Source organism: Vombatus ursinus, unplaced genomic scaffold (genome assembly GCF_900497805.2).
Source record: "Vombatus ursinus unplaced genomic scaffold, bare-nosed wombat genome assembly UNPS02015255.1, whole genome shotgun sequence".
NCBI classification, from domain to species: Eukaryota; Metazoa; Chordata; class Mammalia; order Diprotodontia; family Vombatidae; genus Vombatus; species Vombatus ursinus.
Genome location: NW_020955033.1, coordinates 36735648 through 36762276, shown reverse-complemented (window position 1 = coordinate 36762276; position 26629 = coordinate 36735648). Strand labels below are relative to the sequence as shown.

The window sequence follows — 26629 nt, the reverse complement described above, 5'->3', positions numbered from 1 at the left end:
GGGGGGGGGGGGGGGGGGGGGGGGGGGGGGGGGGGGTGGGTTGGTGGTGGTGTTACCTGAAATATCTGTCTTTAATTGATCCTCAATTGCTTACAACACCAAACCGTTAAGTTCTAAATCAAATTTTCTAGTAACAATTAATTATTCTTCAGTCTGTAATTTGTAACTGTAAACTTATGTTTCATTATCTACATTACAGTAAAACTTCTAAATGGCACAAGGTCACAGCTGGGAATAGCAATGGGCAAAGTATTTGCCTAAACTACAACATGTAAAGATGCACAATGTTGAAAAATTTTTAGTATTACTTTAAAGTGAGAAAATTCCACTTTCCATGACACAAAGATATTTATTTGTGCTAAGGTGAGTCCTGTGTGTCATAACGAAGGCTCAAAGACTGTACAACCCCTTATGTGTTACTGTCTGCCAATTTTCAAATGCCAAGGGATGATTTTTGCTGTTGTGTTAGGTTACAGTTTAATTTTTTTATTTAACTATACTAACTCTAAGTCAATGAATACAAAACACTCGAACTGAAAAATGAGAAAAACCACATCAGTCAAAAGAACACATACAAAACAGTACTAATCATGTGCCAGAAATACAATTTAATGAAGGCATGTAACATTCTTGTGTCTAGTGCTGGATATATCAACAAATTATAAACTTCTTTCTTTACCTCCTATAGGGCAGTGAAGCACTGAAATACTCACATCAAAGGTTTGATCTAAGAGGCCAAATGTTAGTTAATTCACTGGGCTAAAAAAATTTCATGTATGTAATACATTATATATATGGTGCAAACCTGTCTTCTGATTTCCTCCTTGATGCTTTCCTGTGTTTCTGGCAGTGTTGGCATAGTGGCCATGTTAGACCATCGAAGTGGTTTAGTCACCTGTTTTAGGATTACATTTCCAAAGAGCTCTTGCACATGTGTAAAAAACACATACAGGACACGGTTACTTATCTAAAAAGAGAAAAAAATTTCCAAACAATTTTTATAATTGCAACTTTCCTTAGTATTGCTGAAAAGACAATCTTAGAGCAGGTTTCTCAGAGACCTAATTCAACCCACACCTGAATGAAAAATCCCCTTTACAGGGTAATTTATTTTACTCACTATTTAAGGGTTAGACAAACTTCATTTGAATGTCAGTGGACAGCTATTAATTACTAATACAGAAAAAAATAAGTCATCTTTACCTACAACACTGCAAATGATAGTCAAAAATAAAAAGTAGAAGTCAATGACTCATTTCTACTTATACACTGCTATTACTATAAGCCCATCATAATAAAAATCTCCTGTTAACATTTTCAAGAACGTAATGGGGGATGCTGTGTTTCAATGAACAAAACTGGAACTAGAGAGAGGGCTAAGAGAACTATCACCATACTGGAGAGCTCATAATTATAAGTGCTCATCTTTAAATATAAATGCATACATACCATTAAAGTTTGTTCAAGAAGTATTGCAAATGGTTCCCTATCAACTTTTTCCTTTTGGAATTTCTCTTTTGGTAATTTTCTGGTAAGACATTAACATTAATTTTGCTAAAAATACTTTTCAAATAAGCTCTTATTCTTTTCCTAGAACTTATTTTAAATAGGATCCATACAACTGTAATAATCCTAATATAATAGTAATAATGTAATAATAATATTAACTAATGTAATAGTCCTAATATAATGCTGTTGAGTATCATGGTAACAAGTTACAGATTCTGATATTGTGCCTAATTATTAACAGACAGAAAATACGAAAAGTAAAGGTCTACATTTTGCTTCCAATACAGCATGACAAAATGTCAATACAAAAGATATTTGGCAAAAGCAAAAAGAAACTCTTGATTTCCAACTTGGTTGCACTTCTTAACAATAATTCTAGATTAGAGTAACCTGAGCATATCAATACATTATATAAAAATGCAAAGAATATAAATATTGATCATTTCAATTTAGCCAGGGTAATAAACTACCCAAAACTGAATGAGGTGAAAAACATGATAGCACAAGTCCTGGCAAGATTTTGTATCTTTATCATACAAAAGAATGAAGACCAATTACTGCTGTTACAAAAACCCCTCAATTAACACCCAATTCTCTCACAGAAGCTTATCTTTGCTCCAATTACAAAATGATAAAATGCTTTTCTAGCATCCATTGTTATACAAAGAAATGCTAAAGTCAAAGCATGACTAAGCCAATTTTCCAGCAAGGTCATTTGACTTCCTTCTTGCACAAACAAAACAGCCCTGGGAACAGTATTTTAAGTGTTTTATTTATACGATATAATTAGGCAATGTTTGATGAGATAATTAAAAACTTTAAAATATGTGCTATGGGCTCCTCCCTCTTAATAATAGGTCACTGTCATTGTGATATAGTTTATATTTTCATACCCAAGTTTCTGCAATGTTCAAATCACATAACTATACTGAAGGCTAAATGTGGCCACCTCGATGATGCGCACAGGTCCCTCCGTGACCTGAACCTAGTATGACACTTATATATGTAATACAATACTCATTTTACTCTTAATTGCTTATTATGAGGTGCACTAACAGAAGGTTTAGGCCTAAGCCCTCTGACATTTCATACGATCCACACAAGTTTTCTTTACAAAAGATCAAGTACCTGAACGGTAGGGCTGAGCACTATAGAAATATTCTGTATGTTCATTTTCGTTTCCAATTCCTTTGATATAACATGGTCCATGTGCACAATCAGCCAGGAAATCAGAAGATAGTTACACTCTGGCAACTCTTTCAGCAAGCGCTGGAATTCCTGCACTTTCTCACCCTCTGTGTTCCTCCCACAAGCCTCTTCAAATCTGGGCAAAAGCTCTTTGGTAAGCAAGTTTTCAGGAAGGTCTCGCAAATACTGCTTCAGCAAACTGGCTACTGTATTAGGTTCGTACTCTTCCAAGTTTGGAGATTCTTCTCGGTCATAGGCTGCTTTTAGCTCATCCACCTTTGATTTTATTCCTTAAAATACATGGATTTTAAAAAGAGAACACCAAAAAAAAAAAAAAAGTAATCAAACACACTTAAGTTGACTAAAACAAACCGATTTGTAAGCTTTCTTCTTCATTCCACAACTCTTCCCATTCCTGCCAGGTTAAACCAACTCCAACCAACAAGACCAGTAACAAACTATCTGCTGCTAAATTGTTTACTTGCATAAAAGATCACCAACTTGATGACTTACCTTCAAATAAAATACTAAAGCTTGCCTTACATGCCCATATTCAATCAGAATCTAACAATTAATAAGCCTTACTATTTAGTTATAAATACTAGAGTCTTCACCAATACCTAAAGATTCTAAGCCAAGATATAGTAATATTTATGGGGCTAACTACTCAGGTTCTTCTTAAAGAGATGGAAGGGACTTCACTCAAAGTACGATTTTTATTTATTTATTTTTTAAGTGAGGCAATCGGGGTTATTAAGTGACTTGCCCACGTCAAGTGTTTGGTCTGAGGCCGGATCTGAACTCAGGTCCTCCTGACTTCAGGGCCAGTGCTCTATCCACTGTGCCACCTAGCTGCCCCTCAAAGTAAGATTTAAAACCCAAACCAGTCAAATAGGTAATAATACTAGTAAAAATAAAAGAAATAGGTATCATGCTCCAGGCTGTAAATGTTCACTTCCCTAATTAAATGTATCATTCATTCCTATGCCACTGCTAAGAGTGAGGACCATTAATGAAAATGTTTATAGTCCAATGTTTTCCCCACCCCCTTTAAAAAAAAAAACACACTAAGCAATATAAATAACAGAACTTGGCATGTGTAGATGTACAGAGATGCATTTCTGAAAAGTTTTGGAAAGTCAAATAATCAAAATTTGAAAAAAAGGCTAACATTTCAAATGGGAAAGGGGAGCTTGTAAACAAAATCAGCCTTATGGCATGCATCCTTTTGTGATTTACAAGATCACCTTACTAATTTAAAGACATTTTAGGTAATTTTTTTTAACAAATATTTTATGGGGGGGCTAGGCAATCGGGTTAAGTGACTTGCCCAGGGTCACACAGCTAGTAAATATCAAGTGTCTGAGGCCATATTTGAACTCAGGTCCTCATGACTTCATGGCTGGTGCTCTATCCACTACACCACCTAGCTGCCCCTAACAAATATTTTCTTAAAACAAAGAGTGTGTTACACTTTGTCTTGTCTAGGACAAAAATGAAAATGGAAGACGGAAGATGTGTTTTTACTTAAACAATGCTTTGATTTTTTTTTGGTTTAGAGATGTGATAAGTCTTTTGACTTTCAGGATGCTATACGACATATATTTGTATTTGGTTCATCTTATTCAAGGGAAAATATAAAATAATTCTTGGTTTTATAAAGCTATGTTTTTAACACCTATCATATAAGATTTGGCAAGATACTCCTGCTTTAAATTTTATCTAAATTTAGAGGTCAAAAGTATGAAAAATGAGTGAAAAATTTACAACTATAAGTGCAAATACGATGCTGAAAAACTACTTCATTCCTAGAATTACTGACATTTGCTTAATATTCAGTAAATACCTAAATAATCAGCTTCATCATATTTATGATTACAGCAATGATAAAATAAGTGCAATAATATTAATGCAACAAAACAAGCCCTAGTTTGAGATTTTTTTATGGGAGGAAATAAATTTGCAATTAAACATTCCTTTTTATCTACTTCTAACCAAATGTCCAACTTGAATTCATAGCTTTGTAGCAGTGCTTATAAACTATGCATGGAGATGATAACTGTACATTATTTTATTCATGTCCTTACAGAATCTTTGCCCTACATAATTTCTACCCATTGCACCATGCACTGCATGGATAGTCATTTAATAAAAATTTGTTGAGTTTTTTTTTTTTAATAAGAGCTTTAAATTTTTTCCCAAATTTTTCCTGTTAAAAAATTTACATAGGAAATTCCATAGAGAAAGATAATATGGATAGGCATTGATGTGCTATCACATACAAGTTCAATCCAACTGTATAAAATGAAATTTCATGAGTTTTAAATTAGAATTGCAAATGAATCTACAAAAACCAAACATACCACAGTACACAGAAATCAATGTCTATTACTTATTAATTATGCTGAAAGTTTCCAAAAAGGAAAAAAAAAAACCATAGTTATCACATAAGCTATGTTAAACATGACACACCTCTACTCCAGAATAGGCCACAAAGTTATTTCGATCAATAAAAGAATCAGCTTAGCCTTCAATTTATAGGGGAACAGCTAACCTTAAATGATTTTACATACATACACAAGAAAGGAGATTGCTACCACTGAGAATACCCAGAGAGCCCTATCATCAAAAATAGGCCACTGACAAAAGAATGGACTTTACAAAAGTTCTGTAGTGTCAGACTCCCAGTGGAGAAGCTGTTTAGTCTGTACAGAGACAGTTATATGCCAGTCAAGATCACCTAAATCAAGCAGCTTGCTACACAGCTGTCTAATAATTTGCACATTTTTTAAAAAGCAAATTCTTACTTAAACAAAGGCCAAACTTTCAAACTTCTTTAAATGCTATTTTGACATTGTTATCAAAGAGTTATTTCAAAGATTTCAAATCCAAATTCAAAATCTCAATTTTATTTCCTGGAAAATGAAGAAACAATTTTCCCATCTCTAGTAATCAAAAAATTTTATGACACAAGTGCCAAAACTTTCATACAAAATTCAGAAACGTGTTATTTTCTGGTTTTCCCCGGGCTTTCCCATCTCCCCAAATCATTATTTTAGCAACTCAATGGTCAAACAAATGTGTGAAAAGAGCACTGCATTTTTTAACATAAATGTGAAAACTGAAGTTGATCATACGCTAAGAAGTTGAATATGAACATTTAAGCAGACAAGTTGCCTTGTTATAGAGGGCACGGATTTTATTATATCAATCATGCCTCATACATGATTCACATTGAGCTACAATAGCATATTCTTTAAGAGCAACACATTTTGGATGATGGGAGGTCCTCCATAAAGGACACAATAAATTTCTGTTAGACAAATGGAAACCACATCTGTACACGTAAGTACTATACATGCCTGAAAGTACTATTTAATGTTTTGGCCTAGAAATTTTAAGACCAAAATGTTATGCCCCTTACCTGGGGGAAATACGCTCCTCCTGTTCGGTGATGATGACAAGATATGTCTTTTAACTCAGGGGCTTCTAGAAAATATAGCTTTTCTCCTTTCTCCCACTAGGTGGTTTTGCTGCCAGGATGTTGTCCCTGCTCTCCTACCACTCCTACGTCCAAGTGCCTCACTGCTGGGGGAGGGGGATGAGGGTGAGATGCAAGAAGGAAAGTGGGAATATGGAAGGGTCCAGATTAGGAGACACTCTCCACAAACTCTACTTTTTGTCTCATTTTCTACACCACTGGGCCACAGCGGAATATATAACTGGCATAATACAAACCTATTTATAAATAACTCAAATGTGAATCATACTAATGGAAAGAAATATGGTACAGGAAATATAGTGCCCAAATATCAAATACAATTTTTCCAATTTGAAAAATCAAGAAAATGAACTTCACACTAGAGCAAAAACCACAAATCATCTAAATTTAATCCTGTTTCTTCCTTTGATGAATGAAGATTTTTTTTTTAACCACAGCTAGTTAGTTATAGAGACACAATACCTGAAACTCTGTAGATGCCTTCACATTTCATGCCATACTTCTCTACATAATCTACACATTCACGAAAAACTGCTGGCAGGCGGATGCCATCGTACATCATGGTCCTCTCTGCTGCTTCAGCCACAGGTATCCCAAAAATGGGTCTGAGACTTGGAACATCAACCTGAGGCATTTCTGGCTCCTGAGTTGGCTTTTTCTTTTTCTTCTTTTCCTTCCACTGTTTAACAACATCAGCTGCTGTCAAGTCTTTTGACTTCTTCTCTTTATGTTTTTCTTCCTTGTGCTTTTCTTCTTTATGTTTTTCTTCTTTGGGTTTCTCTTTTACTTTAAAATCCTTTTCCTTCTTTTTAGAAAAGCTCGGCTTCTTAAAGACATGTATTCCCTTGGACCTCTTCATTTTGGAAGGACTTTCTGCCTCATCTCCTGAGCTGTCTTCCTGAAAGGCAGCATAGCCTTCAGCTGTCAGAAAAAGTGGGGGACATTCGTTATATCTTTAATATCTAAAACTGTCAGTCCATTTGAGAAACGGTCAATAACCATGCTATAAAAAACAGATAACAGAATACAGTCTGCCACTGAAACTAAACACTCTGCCTTTGTCCTCAGTGTTAACATAATCCCTTTTGAAACCTATCAATACTGAAAACTGATTTCTGCTTTCATGAAAACAAAATGTTTGCAGTGACATGTTCTAGCCACGAGAGGGCAACATGCAGCTAGACAATTAGCATGGCCTGCCAATAAATAGGTTGATGTTTATTTTAGAGGCAAACAGATATGTTCCTTAAAAGTTCTCTCTGCAAATCACATTTTTTAAACCGTCACAATTTATATGCATTAAGGAAACCTTTTCTATATAGTTACTGCACTGAGCTTTTCTGCAAAACAAAGGCTCCTTCCATGTCATTCCCTCTAATAGCATATTGAACCACTTAAAAGCAACACTCCTAAAATGCATTTTAAAAAGAAAATACATGGGCAATGAAAAGCAAGCAAAAATAATTAAACGAATTAAGATGCAAAAAAGGTATGGACCTATTTTATTGGAATCTATTATTTTTCCTAAACTAAATTTATCTCTGGCACACAAACAGGAAAAGGAACCAAGAAGAGTGGAGAAATGTATAAAAAAACAAAGTTAAGTTTCAACATGTTACAGGAATTTTTTGTTTTTGTTTTTTTTGGTAAGGTAATTGGGGTTAAGTGACTTGCCCAAGGTCACACAGCTAGTACATGTCAAGTATTTGGTCTGAGGCCGGATTTGAACTCAGGTCCTCCTGACTTCAGGGCTGGTGCTCTATCCACTGCGCCACCTACCTGCCGCCAGGAATTTTTTAAAAATCCCAAACATCTAAATTTATATTAAAAACCAAATACTGCTGACTTTATGCAAAGGATATTTAAAGACAATAAATTGTATTTGACTGCTATTTAAACGTAAGATACAATAGTTGACACTTTATTTACACTTTGGCTTTTAGCCAAATTAAAAAAAAAAGTTTGAGATTCCCCACTTCTACCACCACTTATGATATTTTTGACCAAACTTGCATGGGTAGCGATATATCACTCAACTAATAACAGAAAAACAAACACAGGGAAAAAAAACCCCAAAACAATAAAATCTCCTCTAAACTCAACTTTTGAGGGCTCTTCAAGTCTGATTAATGTTACATTTGTAGAGCTGGAATGAACTAACAGACCCTTGTTAACCAATAACTGTAATTCAAGTTTTCTGGCTGAGTTCAGTGTGCCCTTATGCCTCTATCTCACAACATTCCATTCAGATGGGGGAGGGGAGGGCAGGGGTGTGAATGGTGTTACATCAAAAACTAGAAAGATAAGATTTTAAAAAGGAAACTAACTGCCAGCCCTCCCCTTCCATGATGGCTCCCTTAAATAAGACAGTGATTAACAGGGAAAAGCTGTAGAGGCAGATTCTACACCTGATATAAGGAAAATTTTCATAAAAAACTCAAGTTGTACAAAAATGGAATGTGCTTCCTCAGAAGAACATGGGTTCACTGGAAGACTCCAAGTAGAGGCCTGAACATCTACTTGTCAGAGACAGAGAGGAGGAGATTCATATACAAGTATGGGCTGGGCTGGCTTCATGGTTTACCTATATTAACTGAATTCTCACAAAAACCCTAGGATCCTAGCAGACAGGCTGTAGAAGTATTATTATTCACAAAGTTACAGCTACCAATAAGGAAACTGAGGCCTTACAGGGATCAAATGACTTAACTGACCAATGTCATAGAACCAGCCAGGTCACAGAGCTAAGATTTAAACCCAGTCTTCTGACTCCGAAGCAGTGTTCTTTCTTCTAACCAGAGATCTCTGTACATACTTGGCTGTGTGTAAATGATTTTTTTTTCCTAATTCAATCAATATCATTAAGTACCTACAAAGTACAAGGCCATATGCTAGATTCTAAGCATAAAAAAGACCCAGTCCCTACTCTCAAGGAAATCATACTGAATAGAGGAGATAAAACATTTATAAGACACAGTACAAAGTAGTATGTAAGAAATACAAAGGAGAGGTCAGGACGGACCGACAAATTCAAAGAGAGGGATCACCTCTTGATGAAAGAGACGTAGAACTACCAGGAAGCATCATCAAATCACAGAAGATGCAGCATCTGATTTGAGTTTGAAAGAAAGAGAATTTCATCCAGCAGAAATATAGGTAAAGGATTTTCCAGGTTACACACAAAGTAATAGATACAGACATAAATTCTGAAAAGTGCTACAGTATGGAAGAGCAAATAATAGCAAATTAAACACCTGCAACATAAAGGACATAAAGGGAAACAGGGTAACAAAGCTGAAAAGTTAGATCAGGATATGAAGGAGGCCTTGAATGCTAGAATCAGAGGAGTTCATGCTTTATTTGGCAAGCAGTTTGGAACCTTTGAAGGCTTTCAGATATGGAAGTGATATGGTCAGACCCAAGCACTAGGAAGATTATCTCAGGAAGATTCTCTCAGGAACTATGTTAAGCATGGATTAGAGAAAACAGAAGATGAAGTCAGAAAGAAAAGTTAGGAAGCTATGTAAATGAAATTTGTAAAAATTACATCATTTACCCCAAACACATCACTACCACCCCTCCCTCCAACTCAAAAATCTTCAATGGTCCTCTATTTCCTTTAAGATAAAATGCAAGATCCTCAACCTGGAATTTAAAGCCTTCTAGCTTCAACCTACCTTCCCAGTTTTATTTCATTATTACTCCCTTTCTCTCACACACGCACACACACTCACACACTCTCTCTCTTTTACAGTCAAAATGGCCTCTCAACTCCTTCTCAGACATATCTACCCAACTTTAGCCTCCCCTGCCTTTGCACAAAAGCAGTCTCCTAGGCCCAGAAGTGCTCCCTTCTGAGAATCTCTAATTTCCTTCGAAGGACAGCTCAGGCATCATAGCCCACACCTAACCTTTCTGGATTTAAGTTACTAATATTTTCTTCCTTGAAACTGCTCTGCCTGACTCTTGTGTGCAGGCAGGCTGCATGACCCCAGAACTCAGCCTCCTCCAGGTCACGCCGCTTCACTCTGACCTTTGTACATACTGGACACACTGCACAGCTGGACACTTATTAAAAATATCTGAATTGAACAGAAGAGTCACAAACATCTTAAAGGCCTCTGCTTCCCACTTATTATTCTGCAGGGCAGGTAGAACAAACCTTATCATATTTTAGAGATTAGGAAACTAACAACCTTTCTGAGGTTAAGTGGAAATAAGCCAAGATGGTAGGGCTGCAGGAACCAGTGCAGCAAGACCACCCAAAACAAAACAATCCCTCCAAACAGACCAGACTTTGATAGGTAGATTTTAAAAAAAAATCAAAATGAACTAGCATAGGGCAAGACAGGGGGACAGGGAATATATGTGCACGCTGGGGAGAGGGGCCAAGGCACCCTCTGGTCGCCAGGAAGAAGCTGTGCACTAAGGCCTACCCAGATCCATGCTGGGGAACCAGGAGGAGACAGATAGGAACAGTCAGGTCTCAGTTTGGGACCATAGGTCCAGGAAAGCCCGAGGGGGTCTGTACCTGCCCTTCTTTTCCTTTTCCCCCCAGAGACGAGCAGTTAGTAACTTTTCAACTGTAAATACTGAAATATCCTTGTGGAAATACTATGCTTTTCATTTTGACTATATAGTAACATTTTTTTCAGATTAAAAAAAAGGATGGAAACTTTTTTGTAATATAAGGCTTAAGCTCTAGTATAGAGTAACTTTTAAAACATATAATGAAAATTGGAAAAAGTTAAATAAGACGGTGTTGGAAAACTGCATGTAAAGTATAAAGAGAAATTCCACTTACTCCTTTTTTCCTTTTTCTTAAATTTTCCTTTTTTCTTTCCATGTTCCTTTTCATCATCAGACACTATATCCGGAGGCTCATGTAGGCTGTCATGGGGAGGTGACGGCTCACTAGTCCTGTATAATCCAGGAAACTTAGTAGGGCTGATCTCTTCAGAGCTGGGAGTTCGAGTAAGACCACTACCATGCTCTACCCTACGGTGCTCGCTAGGGCTGCTGGTAGGAGGCAGGAAGCACTCAGTCATTTTGACTCCTTGACAAGTAAGTGAAATTCTTCTGTTACCTATCCATTACACCTGCAAAAGGAAAAAGAAGTTAATATCCAATCCAAATTAAAAACTCAAGAATGCAATTCACCTACTTCCTTAAAATGAGAGAAGCACCTCCCTTCTTTTTTTTTTTTTTTGCACTATTTCTTTACTATAACTAAAGCAGGCAGTTCTCATTTCTCTAGGAATTAGTAAGCAGAGGATGAATCCACATGGAATATTCTCAAAATTTTATAGTCCTTAAAGAAGTGTTCTTGAAAGTAAACTGCTTGAAAGAAATATCACAAAAAATAAAATAAAATAAAAAAGAAATATCGCATTTCAGAAAAACCTGGAAAAACTTGCATGAACTGATGCTGGGTGAAGTGAGCAGAACCAGGTGAACCATTGTACACAGTAACAGCCACATGGTGCAATGACCAACTTTGATAGACTTAGCTCTTCTCGGCAATGCAGTAATCTAAGACAATTCCAAAAGACTCATGATGGAAAATGCTACCCACATCCAGAGCAAGAACTATGGAGTCTGAATGCAAATCGAAGCATACTATTTTCTCTTTTTTGTTGTTTTTTGTTCTTTCTTTCTGGTGGCTTTTCCCTTTTGTTCTGATTCTTCCGTCATAACATGACTAATGTGGAACTATGTTTAAGTTTATGGAAGTATGTTTAAGTATATTATGTTTAAATATATAGACTATATTAGATTGCATGCTGTCTTGGGAAGGGGGAGGGGGGAAAATTTAAAACTCAAAGTCTTATAAAAGTGAATGTTGGAAACTAAAAATAAATACTTTTATAAGTTTAAAAAAAAAAGGTCCCTGCTTTTCCTATAAAACCCTTTGCCTTTGTTCATATTACAGAACTGCCCTGTTGTGTGGAAAAGGACCTAGCATTTCCTCACCAAAGCAGCAAGAGTAATACGAGCATGATGAGATAACTAAGGTAAGATTTTTTCCATACTTGTCTCTCTGGTGACTGTGATCCAAGTATATGCTCAAAATTTAAAAATAAAATGCTAAAAAGTTTTTAAAATTAAAAAAAAGGAAAAAATATCACAATCACTATCCTGGAATACTCTTGGCAACATTCTTCATCAAAGTTCCTTTTTTTTTTAAGTTGGGACCAACCCTAATACCATATTTGAACAACAAACTAGAAAGACATTGTATTAGCGCTTATTGTTACAGTCAAATAACTAACAATTACACAGCAACAGCCACGATGTGCAATGACTAACACTGATGGACTTAACCCTTCTCAGCAATGCAAGGATCTAAGACATCTCCAAAGGTCTCATGATGGAAAATGCTATCCACATCCAAAGAAAGAACTATGGAGTTTGAATGCAGATCAAAGCATACTATTTGCTATTTTTTTTCTTCTGCTTCGTTTCCTTTCTGATGATTCCTCCTATTGGTTCTAATTCTTCCTTACAACATCACTAATGTCAAAATATGTTTAATAGGAATGTATATGTATAGCCTATATCAGATTGCGAGCCATCTTGGGGAGGGAGGAGGGGAAGGAGAAAAATTTAAAACTCAAAAGCTTAGAGAAGTGATTGTTGATAAATCAAAATAAATTAATAAAAAAATTTTTAAAAAGAAAAAAACTTACAGTTAAGTAAATCTGTCATGTAATGATATAATAATCACTTTGGGGACTTCATTAGCCATTGCTACTAACATTAAGTCAAACCAATTCTTCCTCATGTCAACAGTTTGCTCTTGACCTTGTATAATCTTCTTGGACACTAATAAAACTTTGAAAACTGTCAAATGGTAAAACTGTCAAATGGTATGTAGAAGTAAACAGATGATCTCATTTGATCCTAACAATAAATTTATGAGGTAGCCAAGGCAGTGAGAAAACAGTCTCTTGGATGAGTGACTTACTCACAACCACAAGCTTTTAAGTAGTAAATTCAGGAGCAAAACTGAGGACTTATCACAATCAGCCAGTATTCTTTCCCCTGCATCTCTTGGATCAACTGAATTTTCATCCAATTCTTCAGTTATTAATAAGCATCTATTTTAAGTAGGGTGCTACACTTTGCTAAATGCTGAAGATACAGACTAAAATGAAAGAGACCTTACTTATAGAGATTATAATCTAATGGGGGAGAATAAAACATTTAAATAGAAAGTATTTTATCTGTGTTTAGACGATCTGATAGACAACAAAGTCATAATCAATTTCTAAATAAAATGGCATAATGAAAAGGGGGCAGAGGGTTCAAAAAGATTTATTAAGTGGCACTGTGCAATACAGAATGGTAAGGAAAGAATGAAACCAGAAAGAACAGGTAAAGGCTTATTGCAGTAATTAAATGCTAGAATTGAATAGTGAGGAAGAAACAGATGTGTTTGCTTGCTGGTCTCTACTAGGCTGCAGAGGGTACCTCTAAACTTTAAAATCTTTCCTAGCTGGCATTTAGAGAACAGTCATTAACATACCAGCTAATATGATAGAAGAAGGGCTTTCAAGTTTAAAAGGCAGGAATAAAAAGTCAGCAAGCAAGTACAGTAATACTTGTACAGACTACCTAACAGAGTTAATGTTCTGTCTCCCACCTCTACGCCTTTGAATGGGCTTTTCCCTCTTCCCTCCACTGCTGTCCCTCTGACCTACAGAATCCTTAGCTTCTTTCACAGAACAGCTGGGGTGCCCAGCTCCTACTAGGAGGCCTGTCTTGATGTCCTCAGTTGTTACTGGTCCCTTGGCACTTTAATTATTTTTTATTTTCTTCTCTCTCTCTCTCTCTCTCTTTCTCTGTAGTTCAAATTTATGGGGGGAGGTGGTGGGACTGAGGGAAGAGAACAAGCACTTATTAAGTGCATTTCTTTTTTTGGGGGGATGTGGTTAATGCAGGAACTTATTTTGCCTGACTAAACAAATCTGTAATGGGTTTTGTTCTTCTTGCCAATTCCCTCATTTTACAGATAAGGAAACTGTGGCTCAGGCAAATTAAGTGTCTTGTCCAAGGTCACACAGGCAGTGTTAGGAAAGAAGTTGAACCACCATCCCTCAATTCCAAAACCAATGCTCCTTCTGTTACTCCACACTGTTTCCTATTGGTTTAATAGTTCATAAACCATTAAAATGAGTACTCTTAACTTTCTGGGGGGAAAAAAGTTGTGGCAGTCAAGAAATAAACTGAGTATTTTTCAAAGTTACAAGAAAAAATGCCTGCTTTCAGCACCAAAATGAGACAAGGCATATCAACAGCTAATAGCAGTAGTTAATAAAAGTATCCCAAGAAGCAACATCAAAAAGTCAAAACCACAAATGAAATTGCCATTTCTACAAGAAAATGGGGGTTTACTGCTACTGAAACAAGCTTTTCTGTCTACATCCACAGTATTTATCAGTGTACATAATAAGAATCATCTATCCATGCAAAAGTACAAGCAATATAAAGATGAAAAAATGAAGAACAATTGCTCAATTAAAATCTGTTGAAATGAGTTTAACAATAAAATTGATGGTTTGTTAAACCTGAAACATCTTTAAAAGGAAGCCAAAAACAACAGCTTGCTTTATCAGTTTTACAACTAGCAGGAAATATGTAGTTTTAAAATAAATAACAGTCTTAAAACTCACGATAAATCTATCTGAAAGGTTTTATAACTAAAATAGCTATAAAATATCTTCTCTTTCAAATTACCATTTAGCAAACTAGGAATTGCTTTGGTTCTTCAATGTCTCCATACCAAGCCAGACCTCTCTTTCAGATACTATTTTTTTTTAAATTCCCTATCACATTCCCCACAATTCCACACCCATCCCTTTCTCTCAGTCATGTCCTACTTACCTGAAAAGACTGAATCCATACATCTCAGGTTTCCTCAAGTCTCTTCCTATACCTCAAAATCTCTCTTTATGCCATCAAATCATTGACTTCTTTCCTCCAAACTAAGAGTTAGGCTTTCCTCCTCATCAAGGCCTAAGAAGCATCTCACCTTCCTCAGGATCTTGTTCTAATCAACCCCTGACTCTTCCCTTCAATCTTTCTCTTTTGTTTCCTTCCATCTCCTCTGCACAGGTCTTCCATACCATTCTTCTTTAGACTCTGCCACCTTGAAAGTCAAGATTTAGCTCTACAATTCACAGTGCAAAAAAGAAGATATTTATTTTTTGGATATGGCCAATGTAAAAATTTGTTTTGCTAGACTATGTATGTGTTACAGTGGTTTTGTTCCCAGTGATGGTGGTGGGAAGATAAACAGAGTTTTCTCTGGTGTAAAATGAACTGAGTTGGATGGGCATTGAATTCTACAAGAATATGTTAAGGTCTTAAGAAGTATATAACAGCAGTAAGGGAGAGATATTCAAACAAGTCATTCCAGCAAAGTTAAAAGATCATACATCTGGGGCCAGATGAGACCCTGGAGGTTATTTAGTCCAAATCTCTCGTCTGTGTATATGTATACATAAATACACATATTTCCAAAATCTGAACATTTTTATTCATTATTTTTAACAGAAAAAACAATCATTATCATGCATCAAAAATCATACAAGTCCCGATTAATTCCTGTTGTTGTTTTTAGCAATTGTGGCTAGGTGGCGCAATAGACAAAGTGTTGGGCCTTGAATCAGAAAGACCCAAATTCAAATCCAGCCTACTAGCTGTGTGACCCTGGGCAAGTCACTTACATCTGTTTGCCTCAGGTCCTCATCTGTGTAATAAACTGGAGAAGAAAATGGCAAACCATTCCAGTATCTTTGCCAAGAAAACCATATGGAGCCACAAAGAGACGGACTCAACTGAAATGCAGAACAACCACAACAAGGCAGTCAACTGCCATCCTTTAAAGAGATGACTTTGAGCCAAGATGGCTGTCAGCAGGGGAGCTGGACCACCCAGCTCACATATCTATTCCAGCAAAAACCTGAAATACACACCAGATTGAAAAATGATCGAGAAACCCCATGAGAAATTAGCCTAAGTGACCTCTTCCAGCCCAGAAGTGCATGCACAAAAACCCTTCCAGAAGTTCAATAGGGAAGTGGGGCTACCACTGAAGTCTGCAACTGGGACGGGGTAACTCCATAAAAACTGCAAGGTGAGACTCAGGAAAAATGGATTTTCCATAAAAATTACATGAACATCTAAAAGAACTGAATAAAGATTAAAATTAAAATAAAAGCCTAGAGCAAAGAATTGGAAGAAAAAAAATTAAAAGAAAAAAAGATAAACCTTACCTAAGCAACAGATTCACTTAGAAACTAGAATGGACTAGACAGAAACCAATGAGTTCATGAGATAATAAGAAATATGAAGGGGGAAAAAATCAAAAGAATGGACAAATATTAGAAAATTTAAGATATCCAGTATCAAAAATAACTCACCTAGAAAACAGGTTAAAAAGGCACAATTTGGGGCAGCTAGGTGGCGCAGTGGATAGAGCACCGGCCCTGGATTCAGGAAGACCTGAGTTCAAATCCGGCCTCAGACACATAACACTTACTAGCTGTGTGACCCTGGGCAAGTCACTTAACCCCACTGCCTAATCAAAAAAAAAAAAAAAAAAAGGCACAATTTAAGACTCACTGGACTCCTGAAAACCATGAATAAAAAAAAGTCTAGACATCATATTTTTTAAAATAATGAATAAAAACTGCTCAGATATGTCATTTATTAGAACCAGAAGGCAAATAAAGATAGAAAAAATCCATCTATCATTTCATGAAATAAATCCCTAAAAGAAAAGTGCCATGAATACTGCAGCCAGAATCCAGAGTTTTGTTGTCAAAGAAAAAATACCCAAAACATCCATAAAGCAGTTCAAGTACCAGGAAGCCACAGTCAGAATCCCACAAGACCTGGTAGCCTTTATTATAAATGAGAGGGCATAATGGAATACAACAGGCAGCTAGGTGGCACAATTGTTAAGTGCACGGGACGAGGACATGCTTACTAGCTTTATGACCCCGGGCAAGTCACTTAACTTGTTTGCCTCAGTTTCCTCAATTGTAAAATAGGGATAATATTAACACCTACCTCCCAAAATAGCTGTAAAGATAACATGAGGTGATATGTATACAACACTTTGCAAACCTTTAAAGTGTTATATATAATTCCTAGCTGTGATTATTATTCTAAAAGGCAAAAATCCATGCTTCCAACCAAGAATTATTTCCACTTCAAAGTTGAATAGAATCCTACAGACACTTAAATACTGAACTGAATTGAACTAGTTCAATTGAACCAGTTTTTAAAGGAAAAATATCTAATTGATCTGTCAAAGTAACTCCTGTTTCTAAAGCCAAAAGATCAGATATTTCTTGTTAAATTATCAAAACTTAGATACTCATATACCTGTGATCTTATCAGCATTGTTATACAACCTCACTGATAGGTCATAGGTCACAACCCCTCTACACCTACTAATCCAGTTCATAATTCCATTCATATTTTCTCATAAATCTTCTACATTTTAAAGAGCAAACCAATGTAATAACAACATACAATTTTTCAAAGTACATTCTCCACAACAGCTCTATGAAGTAGGTAGTACAAAGAGTTATTTCCCCATTTTACAGACTAGGAAACAGGTTCAGAAAAGTTAAGTCATTCCAGAGGCTCAGTCAGAAAAGGCCTCAGAGGCCATCTTATTCAACCTATACTTGACCAAGAATCCAACCAACAACACTGCCAAGTGTGTGTTACCAAACCTTTACCTGAAGACTTCTAGAAGAAGTAGGAGGTACAGTGGATAGAGTGCTAAACCTAGAGTCAGGAAGACCCGAGTTCAAATCCAGCCTCAGATTCTTACTAGCTGTGTAATATTCAACCTCTAACTCAGATTCCTCATCTGTAAAATGAGGATAGCACCCAATCTCCTAGGGCTTTTGTGAGGAAAAAATTAAATACTATGTGTAAAGCACTTTGCAAACCTTAAAAGTACCATACAAATACAAGTTATTGCTGTTATTCTAGCAGGGGTTCTTATTTTTGGTGTGTCATGCACCACTTTGGTAGTCTGGTAAAGGCTCCTCTCAAAACATTTTTTTAAAATGTGTAAAAAATACGTAAGATCACAAAAGAAACCAATCATATAGAAATATTGTTATCAAAATATATATATTTTTAAAAGTTTATGGACACCAAGTTAAGAACACATGCTCTAGAGAAAGAGCCTCCTACCTCCCAAAACAGCCTATGCTGCTTCATAATTAGCTTCTAAGCCACTTCTACCCATTATACCTAAGTTCTGCCCCTTAGTATTAACTAAGCAGAATGTTTAGGGAAAATATCAAGATAAAAACAAAAAGAAATTTAGAAGGGGATATAAACTAGACAATTCTGTTAGTTACAACATCATTTTAATATACTTATTTAAAAATTGTAACAATTCATGGTTTTGCATACATTCCTCTTCTTGTTCCTCTTTGTATACCTAAATGGTTGCAGTTGTTAATGATTGAGTTTATCATGAAAAACAAAAAAAATTAATCCTATTTTCTCTTCCACATAACAGCTCTTAAATCATTAAAAGATAGCTATCACATCATTTCTAAGTCTGTACTCTTCTTCAAGATAAACACCTCCAGGTTCTTTCAATTGCTCCTCAGATGACATGGTATCTAGGGCTCTCATCATCCTAGTCATTCTTCTCTAGTTGTTATCTAGTTCATCAATGTCCATCCTAAAACTTGGTACACAGAAATTAACACAATGGTCTGTCCAAGGAATCATCACCATCATCTTCATCAGAATTTTAAGTTAGATGGGACTTCCACCTAGTCCAATATATAACTAAAAGAGGGGCAGCTAGGTGGCGCAGTAGATAGAGCACCGGCCCTGGAGTCAGGAGGACCCGAGTTCAAATTCGACCTCAGACACATAACACTTACTAGTTGTGTGACCCTGGGCAAGTCACTTAACCTCAACTGCCTCACCAAAAAAAATATATATGTATGTGTGTGTGTGTGTGTGTGTGTGTGTGTGTGTGTGTGTGTGTGTCTATACACACACACACATATTTATAACTAAATGGAATCCCCACTACAAAATACCTAATAGTCACCCAGCCTTTAACTGAAGACTTCCAAGGAGAACCACTATCTGTTTCAAGGGAATCCATTCCATTTTTTAACCTGATCTTTTTGGAGCCGACCAACAACCTTATGAGTTCGGAATTATTATCATCCTCATTTTATGGATGAGAACCTTGAGGCTCAGAGCTATTTACTTGCCCAGAGCAACACAGTCAGTAAAATGTCTAAGGCAGAAGACCTGAACCCAGGTCTTCCAGACTCCAAGTTAAGTACTCTATCGCTTATGTCAGGCTGCTACTCGTTGAGATTCACAGAGCTGATTCAATTAAATGATTATGTATTAAGTACTCACTCAGTGCCAGACACTATGCTAAGTACTGAGGGTAAAAAAGATGGAAAAAAATATAATCTGTTCCCTCAAGTAGCTTACAATATAAATAAGAGGAAGACCTACAAGCAATATGCAAGGAATACTGAGATTAGGGCTAAGGAACCAACCAAAGTACTATGAAGAAAATGTTAAGAGGGAGAGAGATCCTTCTAAGTTGGAAGGAATATGAGAAAAGGCCTAAAGGAGAATTGTACTTGGAAAGAATAATGTCAGTAACAAATACAATAGTCAGTTGGGGAAGGAATATATTCCAGGCCTGTGAGTTAACCTGAACAAATGTACAGAGTAAAGAGAAGGTAGGATAAAATGGGAAAACAGCTAAAAAACTAGTATGGCTGGAATGTAGAACATATAAATGGGAGCAGAGCAAAATAATGCAGGAAAGATCAGGTGCCAATATCCAGGGAGAACTTAGCCATGATAATATCAAGGCTTTTTTATAAAAGTGTAATAATATCTGGTTATTAACCTTTCACATTTCTTTATTCTCCATATCCCATCAGTCACCAAGTCATTCTTCCTTTCTCAGGGTTATCACACACAACCTCTTACTTGCATTCCCATGGCCAACACCCTAATTCAAACTGGACTACAGTAACAGTCTAACTGGTTTCCCAGCCTAATCTCCTCCTCTTCCCCCTCCAATTAATTGTACATTAATCTACCTAAAACATCATTTTCAGTAGGTCATTTCCTTCTCCAAAAACTTCAATGATTTCCCATGGCAAACAGAACAATGTTCAAAGGCCTCAACCTAACATTCAAGGCTTTCTACAACCTAATCTTAAACCTATCCATGTTTACCTTTCACTACTTCTCTGCATAAATAAGCCCTCTGCCTCAGGTCAAACCGGTCTACTTATTACTAAACTGCATTCTCCAGCTGACTGTAATGCTCTTCTTTCTGCTTATCTGAATCCCACCTACATCAGAAAGGCCAGCTCAAGTTTCCACCTGCTTTTGCGAACTTTTGTCTAAACACCCCAATGCACAATGATCTTTCCCCATTTCTGAATTTCTACAGTATTTCTTATTTGTAGCAGCAGTTTGGTACTTGCAACTCCACTCAAAAGAAAATTGTTAATTCAAAGGAAACTAAACACCAACTAAAAAACCTCAAAGATTTTACAATCTAAAGGGGAAGACAACATGCAAAAAATGCCAGGCAAGCCACATACAGGATAAATAGGAAAAAATTAACAAAGGGAAAAGAATTAAGAGATCAATAATGCTCTAGGAACAGATTATTAAACATACGGCACACCTCACCCCTCCTTATAGCAGAAAGGCAGGTGAATCTTTCAGATTCCTGGCAAGCAATCTTGTGCTAGTTTATAGTTAATAACTGCACTCTGTATACTTATCAGATTATGCAAATAAAGTTACATTGAAATTTTTTTTTTTTAAATACAAGAAAAAGACATGGCAACATGGACTTCCAAAGAAGATGGTAGAATAAATTGGGTGGGGGGGGGGGGGGAACAACCAACCCAAATCTCAGCTATCCTCCGGAAAAGATTAAATGAAAGCAAGACAGATCAAAAAATGACTAGGAAATAAACTACAGTGAGTACCCTCATCCAGCCTAGACATTGAAAGATGACATCCAGAAGCCTAAAAATACAAAGGAGAGGGCCCAGCCAGAGGAACATGGATAAGAAAGGCTGCACTGGGGTCTTGCCCAGCTCCCAATAGCCTCTGAGAACACAAGTCAGAAAGCTCTAAGTCACTCAAGCACACACCAGACACGAGGTCAAGGAGACTTAAGTGTTCCAGAAAGAAGGTCTCAGGAAAGGAAACAGACAAAGCAGTTAAGTCTCCTATTTCTGAGGAGAATGCATCAGACCTCATTGCCCTAGAGCTGGAAAAGCTTGCATTCACAAAACTAAGCTATCCCTGAAAGCCTTGAAGAGAAGTACTCTAACCAGAGGCTATAGGCGGGCCTAGGAAATGATAGCTTGCATCCAACAGAAAAGAACTGAGCAGAGGGCCATCAAGAGGACAGCAAACAATACAAATACAAGACTGGAGAAGCAGCTGGATCATGGCACTGACAAAATCCCAATTCAAAAAGGAAAGCTTGAAATATGAATATACATAAATACACTGACAAAACAATGTTACACATCCAGGGACATTCTAGCCCTGAGGAAGTCTAGAGGAAGAGTAACTCCACAAAGCTCATGGGCAGAAATAAAGGTATGGCTTGCCAATGAAAATTATTAGAATTCCTGGAAGGAATGAAACAGGAGATTAAAAAAGGTATTATAAATTGTTTGAGAGCTCTAGGACAAAGAAAAATAAACAGCTTAGTAATGGAGGTTCAAAATGTTACCCAGGTAACAGACTCATTGAAAATTAGATTGGGCCAAACAGAAATAAATAATAAGAAATTCTAAATAAATCAATGTCCAGGGGAAAAATGAAAGTTATCACCTATCACAAAGAACTGACTAGAAAACAGATCAAGGAAAGATCTGAGCCATGAAGAGCCATGAAATTATTGGAAAATCACAAGCCTCCCCCCAAGGGCCTAGATACCATATCACCAGAAATCATAAATGCAAACTGTCCAGACCTATTTTTAGAACCAAAGTACAAAGTGATACTAAAGAGAATCTATCATTTCATTCCTCAACTATAAATGGTGAAAAGATATGAACAGGCAATTCTCATGGGGAAAAAACACAACCTATCAACAGCCTTATGAAAAAATACTCTAAAGAGTATTCTAGATTAAAGGGGAAAAAAAATACCATAAGCACCTAGAAAAAAAGAACTCAAGCACCAAGAAACCACAGTAAAGATCATGCAAGACTTGGCAACTGACACTATAAAAGACAGAGATCTCAGAATATGACACTCCAAAATGCAAAATGATAAAGTCTTACAACCAAAAATATCTTACTCCATAAAAAACTGAGAGTAATAGGGAAAACAGACCTTTAATGAAAGAGAAATTTTAAGCATTGCTGATGAAAAGACCAGAGTCTTTTCAGGTTTTTAGGTTTCTGTGACTCCTATGTTTGCCTTTTAAAGATTCAATGATGTGGAAATTATAACTATAATGAACCTTATTAATAACAAAAACAATCAAAATCATATAATTACATTAACAGATGCAAGAAAAGCATGACAAGATACAAAATCCATTTCTTTTAAAAAAAAACTAAAAAATAGTGGCATAAACAGACTTTTCCTTAATATGGTAAATAATAGCCATGTAAAATGAAGAGCCAGCATTATATGCAATGGAGACAAAGTGAGGGCTTATTAATAAGATCAGTGATAAAACAGTCTATTATCACCATTACTATTTGTATATTGCTAAAAATTGCTAACTATAGAAATAAGACAAGAAAAAAAGAAACGGAAAGAATAAGCATAGACAAAGAAGAAACAGAATCATCACTTTTTGTAAGGGATAAGAAAGTCTATATATGGATCACTAGACGGTAGTACACTGGCACAACTCATAACTTCAGCAAAGTAGCAATAATAATCACACAATAATCAACCCTTCTGTATATTACCAAGAAAACCAAACAGGAAGAGATAAGATTAGAAATTCTATTTAAAATAACTACAGAATTAAGGAGTCCACTTACCAAGAAATTCACAACATAAAATTAAAAAGGTTTTGCATAAACATGGTTGATATGGAACTATATTTTTGCATGACTTCACATGTATAATGGGTATCATATTGCTTGCCTTCTCAATGGGTGGGGGATGGTCAAATGGGAGGTAAAGAAATTTGGAACTGAAAAAATTTTTAAATGAATGACCATAAATAGATGGCTTATTAAAAAAAGGTTTTTGCATAAACAAAAGCCAAAATAGTTAAAATTAGAAGGGCAGTAACAGTTAACTGGATCAAAGTCTTTACAGCAAGTTCTTTGATAAAGGTTTCATTTCCAAGATAAAGAAGATACAGGGGCAGCTAGGTGGTGCACTGGATAGAGCACCAGCCCGGAAGTCAGGAGGACCTGAGTTCAAATCCAGCCTCAGACCAAACACTTGACACTTATTAGCTATGTGACCCTGGGCAAGTCACTCAACCCCAATTGCCTTAAAAAAAACACCTATATCTTCTTTAAGACATAGATTCAAATTTACAAGAAAAGAATCATTCCTACAGTTGATAATGGTTAAGGGATATGAACAGCCAGTTCTTATAAGAAAGAATAAAATTTTAACCCTGCCCCCCAAAAATTAAGGATGAAATACAAGCTATTAACAGTCAGTTGAAAAAATTCTCCAAATCAGAAATAATTACAGAATCTCAAATTTAATTAAACTCTGAAGTTAACTCAAAAGTTAACTTTATTAATAATACAACCTTATTAATAACGAAAACAATCAAAATCATATAATTACATTAACAGATGCAAGAAAAGCTTTGGGGACAGAAAAGAAGAAAAAACCCTGATAAGCAGTACACATGGCCTCAAAACCTCTAAGATCAGTAAAGAAGCCACACAACAAAAAGGAAGTCTGTCCCTAAAGGAAGGTAAGATGAGAGAGAAATTAAATTTTAAAAAGATTAGAAACAAAGAAGATGACCATCAATTGGAGAATGGCTGAATAAACTATGATATATTAATATAATGTAATATTGTTGGGCAGAAAGAAATGACAAAAGGATTTATTTCTGGGAAACTCGAGAAGTCTTGTAGGAAGTGATAATGCTGAGTAAAATGAGCAGAAACAGAATTTATACAGCAAAAACATAAGGATAAACAACTTTTGAAAGACTTAAGAATTCCTGATTAATGCACTAACCAGTCATGATTCCAGAGGACTAATGATGAAGATTATTTCCAGATAGAAGAGTAAGGCAAAGAATGAGATATACATTTTTAGAGATGGCAAGTGTATATAGATTTGTTTTGCTTGACCATGCTTATTTGTTAGAACTTATTACTTTTGCTGTATGGTTTTTCTTTTTTTTTCTTTTAAACTTGGGGACAAATGGAGGGGGTAAAAATAAATATTTTTTTAAAAAAGAATAATAAGACATCGTATGCAACTAAAAACAACTCCAATCTGATGTCTTTAAATAAGCTACTGATGCTGAAAAATGGGAAACAGATGCAGATTGAGACCAACACTGATACAATCATAAATAAACATTTCCATGAGAATAATCTACATGTACATCAAATAGCTTCTTAATGATGACATTAGAAGGGAATATGCATAAAAAACTTGATCTGAAAGCTATATGAACCTACTGTAATTATTTGTTGACCATAAGAAAGTATTACGAACCTACTGTTACTATTATTTGTTGACCATAAGAAAGCATTTGAGCCATATTATTGGGAAAATATGCATATCAATAAGATTTCAGATCCATTTGAATATCTGCTGCATATTTCAGTTTTGCTGAAATTCAGATGCTATCAGATAATTCCGGGTTTAATGAAGTTCCTCCAGTCATTTCCACTGAGTACCTATGGCATCATGCAAGATATTTTGAAAACAAAACAAACACACATGCGCATGTGCACACAAACGTGTATACATGCGTGTGTGATACACACACACACACACACACACACATTTGTATGTATGATCCCTGCCCTCTAGGATACTGCACTGAAAACCATAATCTGTGTACGCTAGGTGTAGTAAAACAGCACCAGAACTCCAGTTTTTAATTGACTCAACCAAAATGATTAGTCACTAATAAACATTTATAAAGCAATTACTGTGTGTGTGCCGGATACTGTGCTAAGCATTGGGGATACAAAAAAGACAACAGTCTCTGTCCTAAAGGACCTCATATTCTAATGGGGGTGACTACCTAATTCAGAACTATAGAAAATGTTTCATATGTGAATGTATAGGGAAGATAGTATTCTGAAACAACCACTTGTTAAAATAGCCAGCTGAACCAATACTGGTCCACTTTGATAGGTTTCTTTCTTGTTGCAAATGAGAGTTAAGGAGGGATACTTGCTATTTCTCTACAACCAATTGATTTTTGATCCTCAATTTCGTCACATGTTGAAAATAAAATCACCAAGAGAAGAGATGCATTAACTCTTAGGAAAATCACAAACTAACTTGTCATATATAATAGGAGCCTGATAAATGGTGACTTGAATAGTATATTCTGTTGATCAAATACACTTCAGTATCCCAGTGTATTATAATTTAAAATTGTTTCACAAAGCACTTTCCTCACAACCACCTTGTAGAAGGCCTAAGTATAATTATATCCATTTTACAAATGACAAACCAGGTCTCAGAATGCTTACATGACTGACTAGTCCACTGCCATTCAGTTTCAAAGCCACAACATGAATACAAGTCTCCTGACTTCAAGTCCAGTTCTTTCCATTCTATCTCCCCACAAATCTTCTTTGAACTATGTGTAACTTAAACAGAACCATGAGTGTTCTGGATAAAACCTAATTTGGTTAATAACAATTAGTATGCCATATTTTCATCTTAATAAACAAATATTTTATGGTGTTTAAATACCACTAAGTTGGCTGTCATGATAAAATGGCATGATTCTTAAGACACAGCCTGAGGGAAAAATCAGAGCAAAGTAAAATGTTTTGTTTCGTTTTCAAATTTAAATTACATCATCAAAACCTTAGCACCGAGACTATATCGTCTTCAGGGTAATCAGAGTATATCCATCTTAATACTGATTATGACAATGTGGAAAAGGAAGTTCTTAAGAGTTTCTAGGTTACTTTTGCTTGAAAATTCTAATCCAACATTCAGTGTGATGCCTTTTAACTGGAATACTTCCTACCTGGGACAAACCGACAAATAATGTAATGAACCTATTTGTGAGCTAAGATCATTAGGATTGCATATGTGTGTGTGTGTGTGTGTGTGTCTTTTCACCCTCTAAAATATTTTATAGCTTTGCCTTAAATCTGCTGCTTAAAGATACAACGTTTCTACCCTTGCACACTCTTTCCCTAGGTAATA

The 26629-nt window shown here is 35.9% G+C and overlaps 1 protein-coding gene across 3 annotated transcripts in view; it reads right to left on the bottom strand.

Annotated features, from left to right (window-relative positions):
- Window positions 1-26629, bottom strand: part of LOC114031841 (ralA-binding protein 1) — a 50620-nt gene that overhangs the window by 11452 nt on the left and 12539 nt on the right. For all 3 annotated transcript variants that reach the window (XM_027847001.1, XM_027847002.1, XM_027847004.1), the window contains 4 exons: window positions 11004-11298; window positions 6662-7120; window positions 2638-2987; window positions 806-967 (listed from right to left, as the gene is read on the bottom strand). In XM_027847001.1, the coding sequence (XP_027702802.1) occupies window positions 806-967; window positions 2638-2987; window positions 6662-7120; window positions 11004-11247 (1215 nt within the window). In that variant the 5' untranslated portion in view covers window positions 11248-11298. The remainder of the gene's footprint in view (window positions 1-805; window positions 968-2637; window positions 2988-6661; window positions 7121-11003; window positions 11299-26629) is intronic.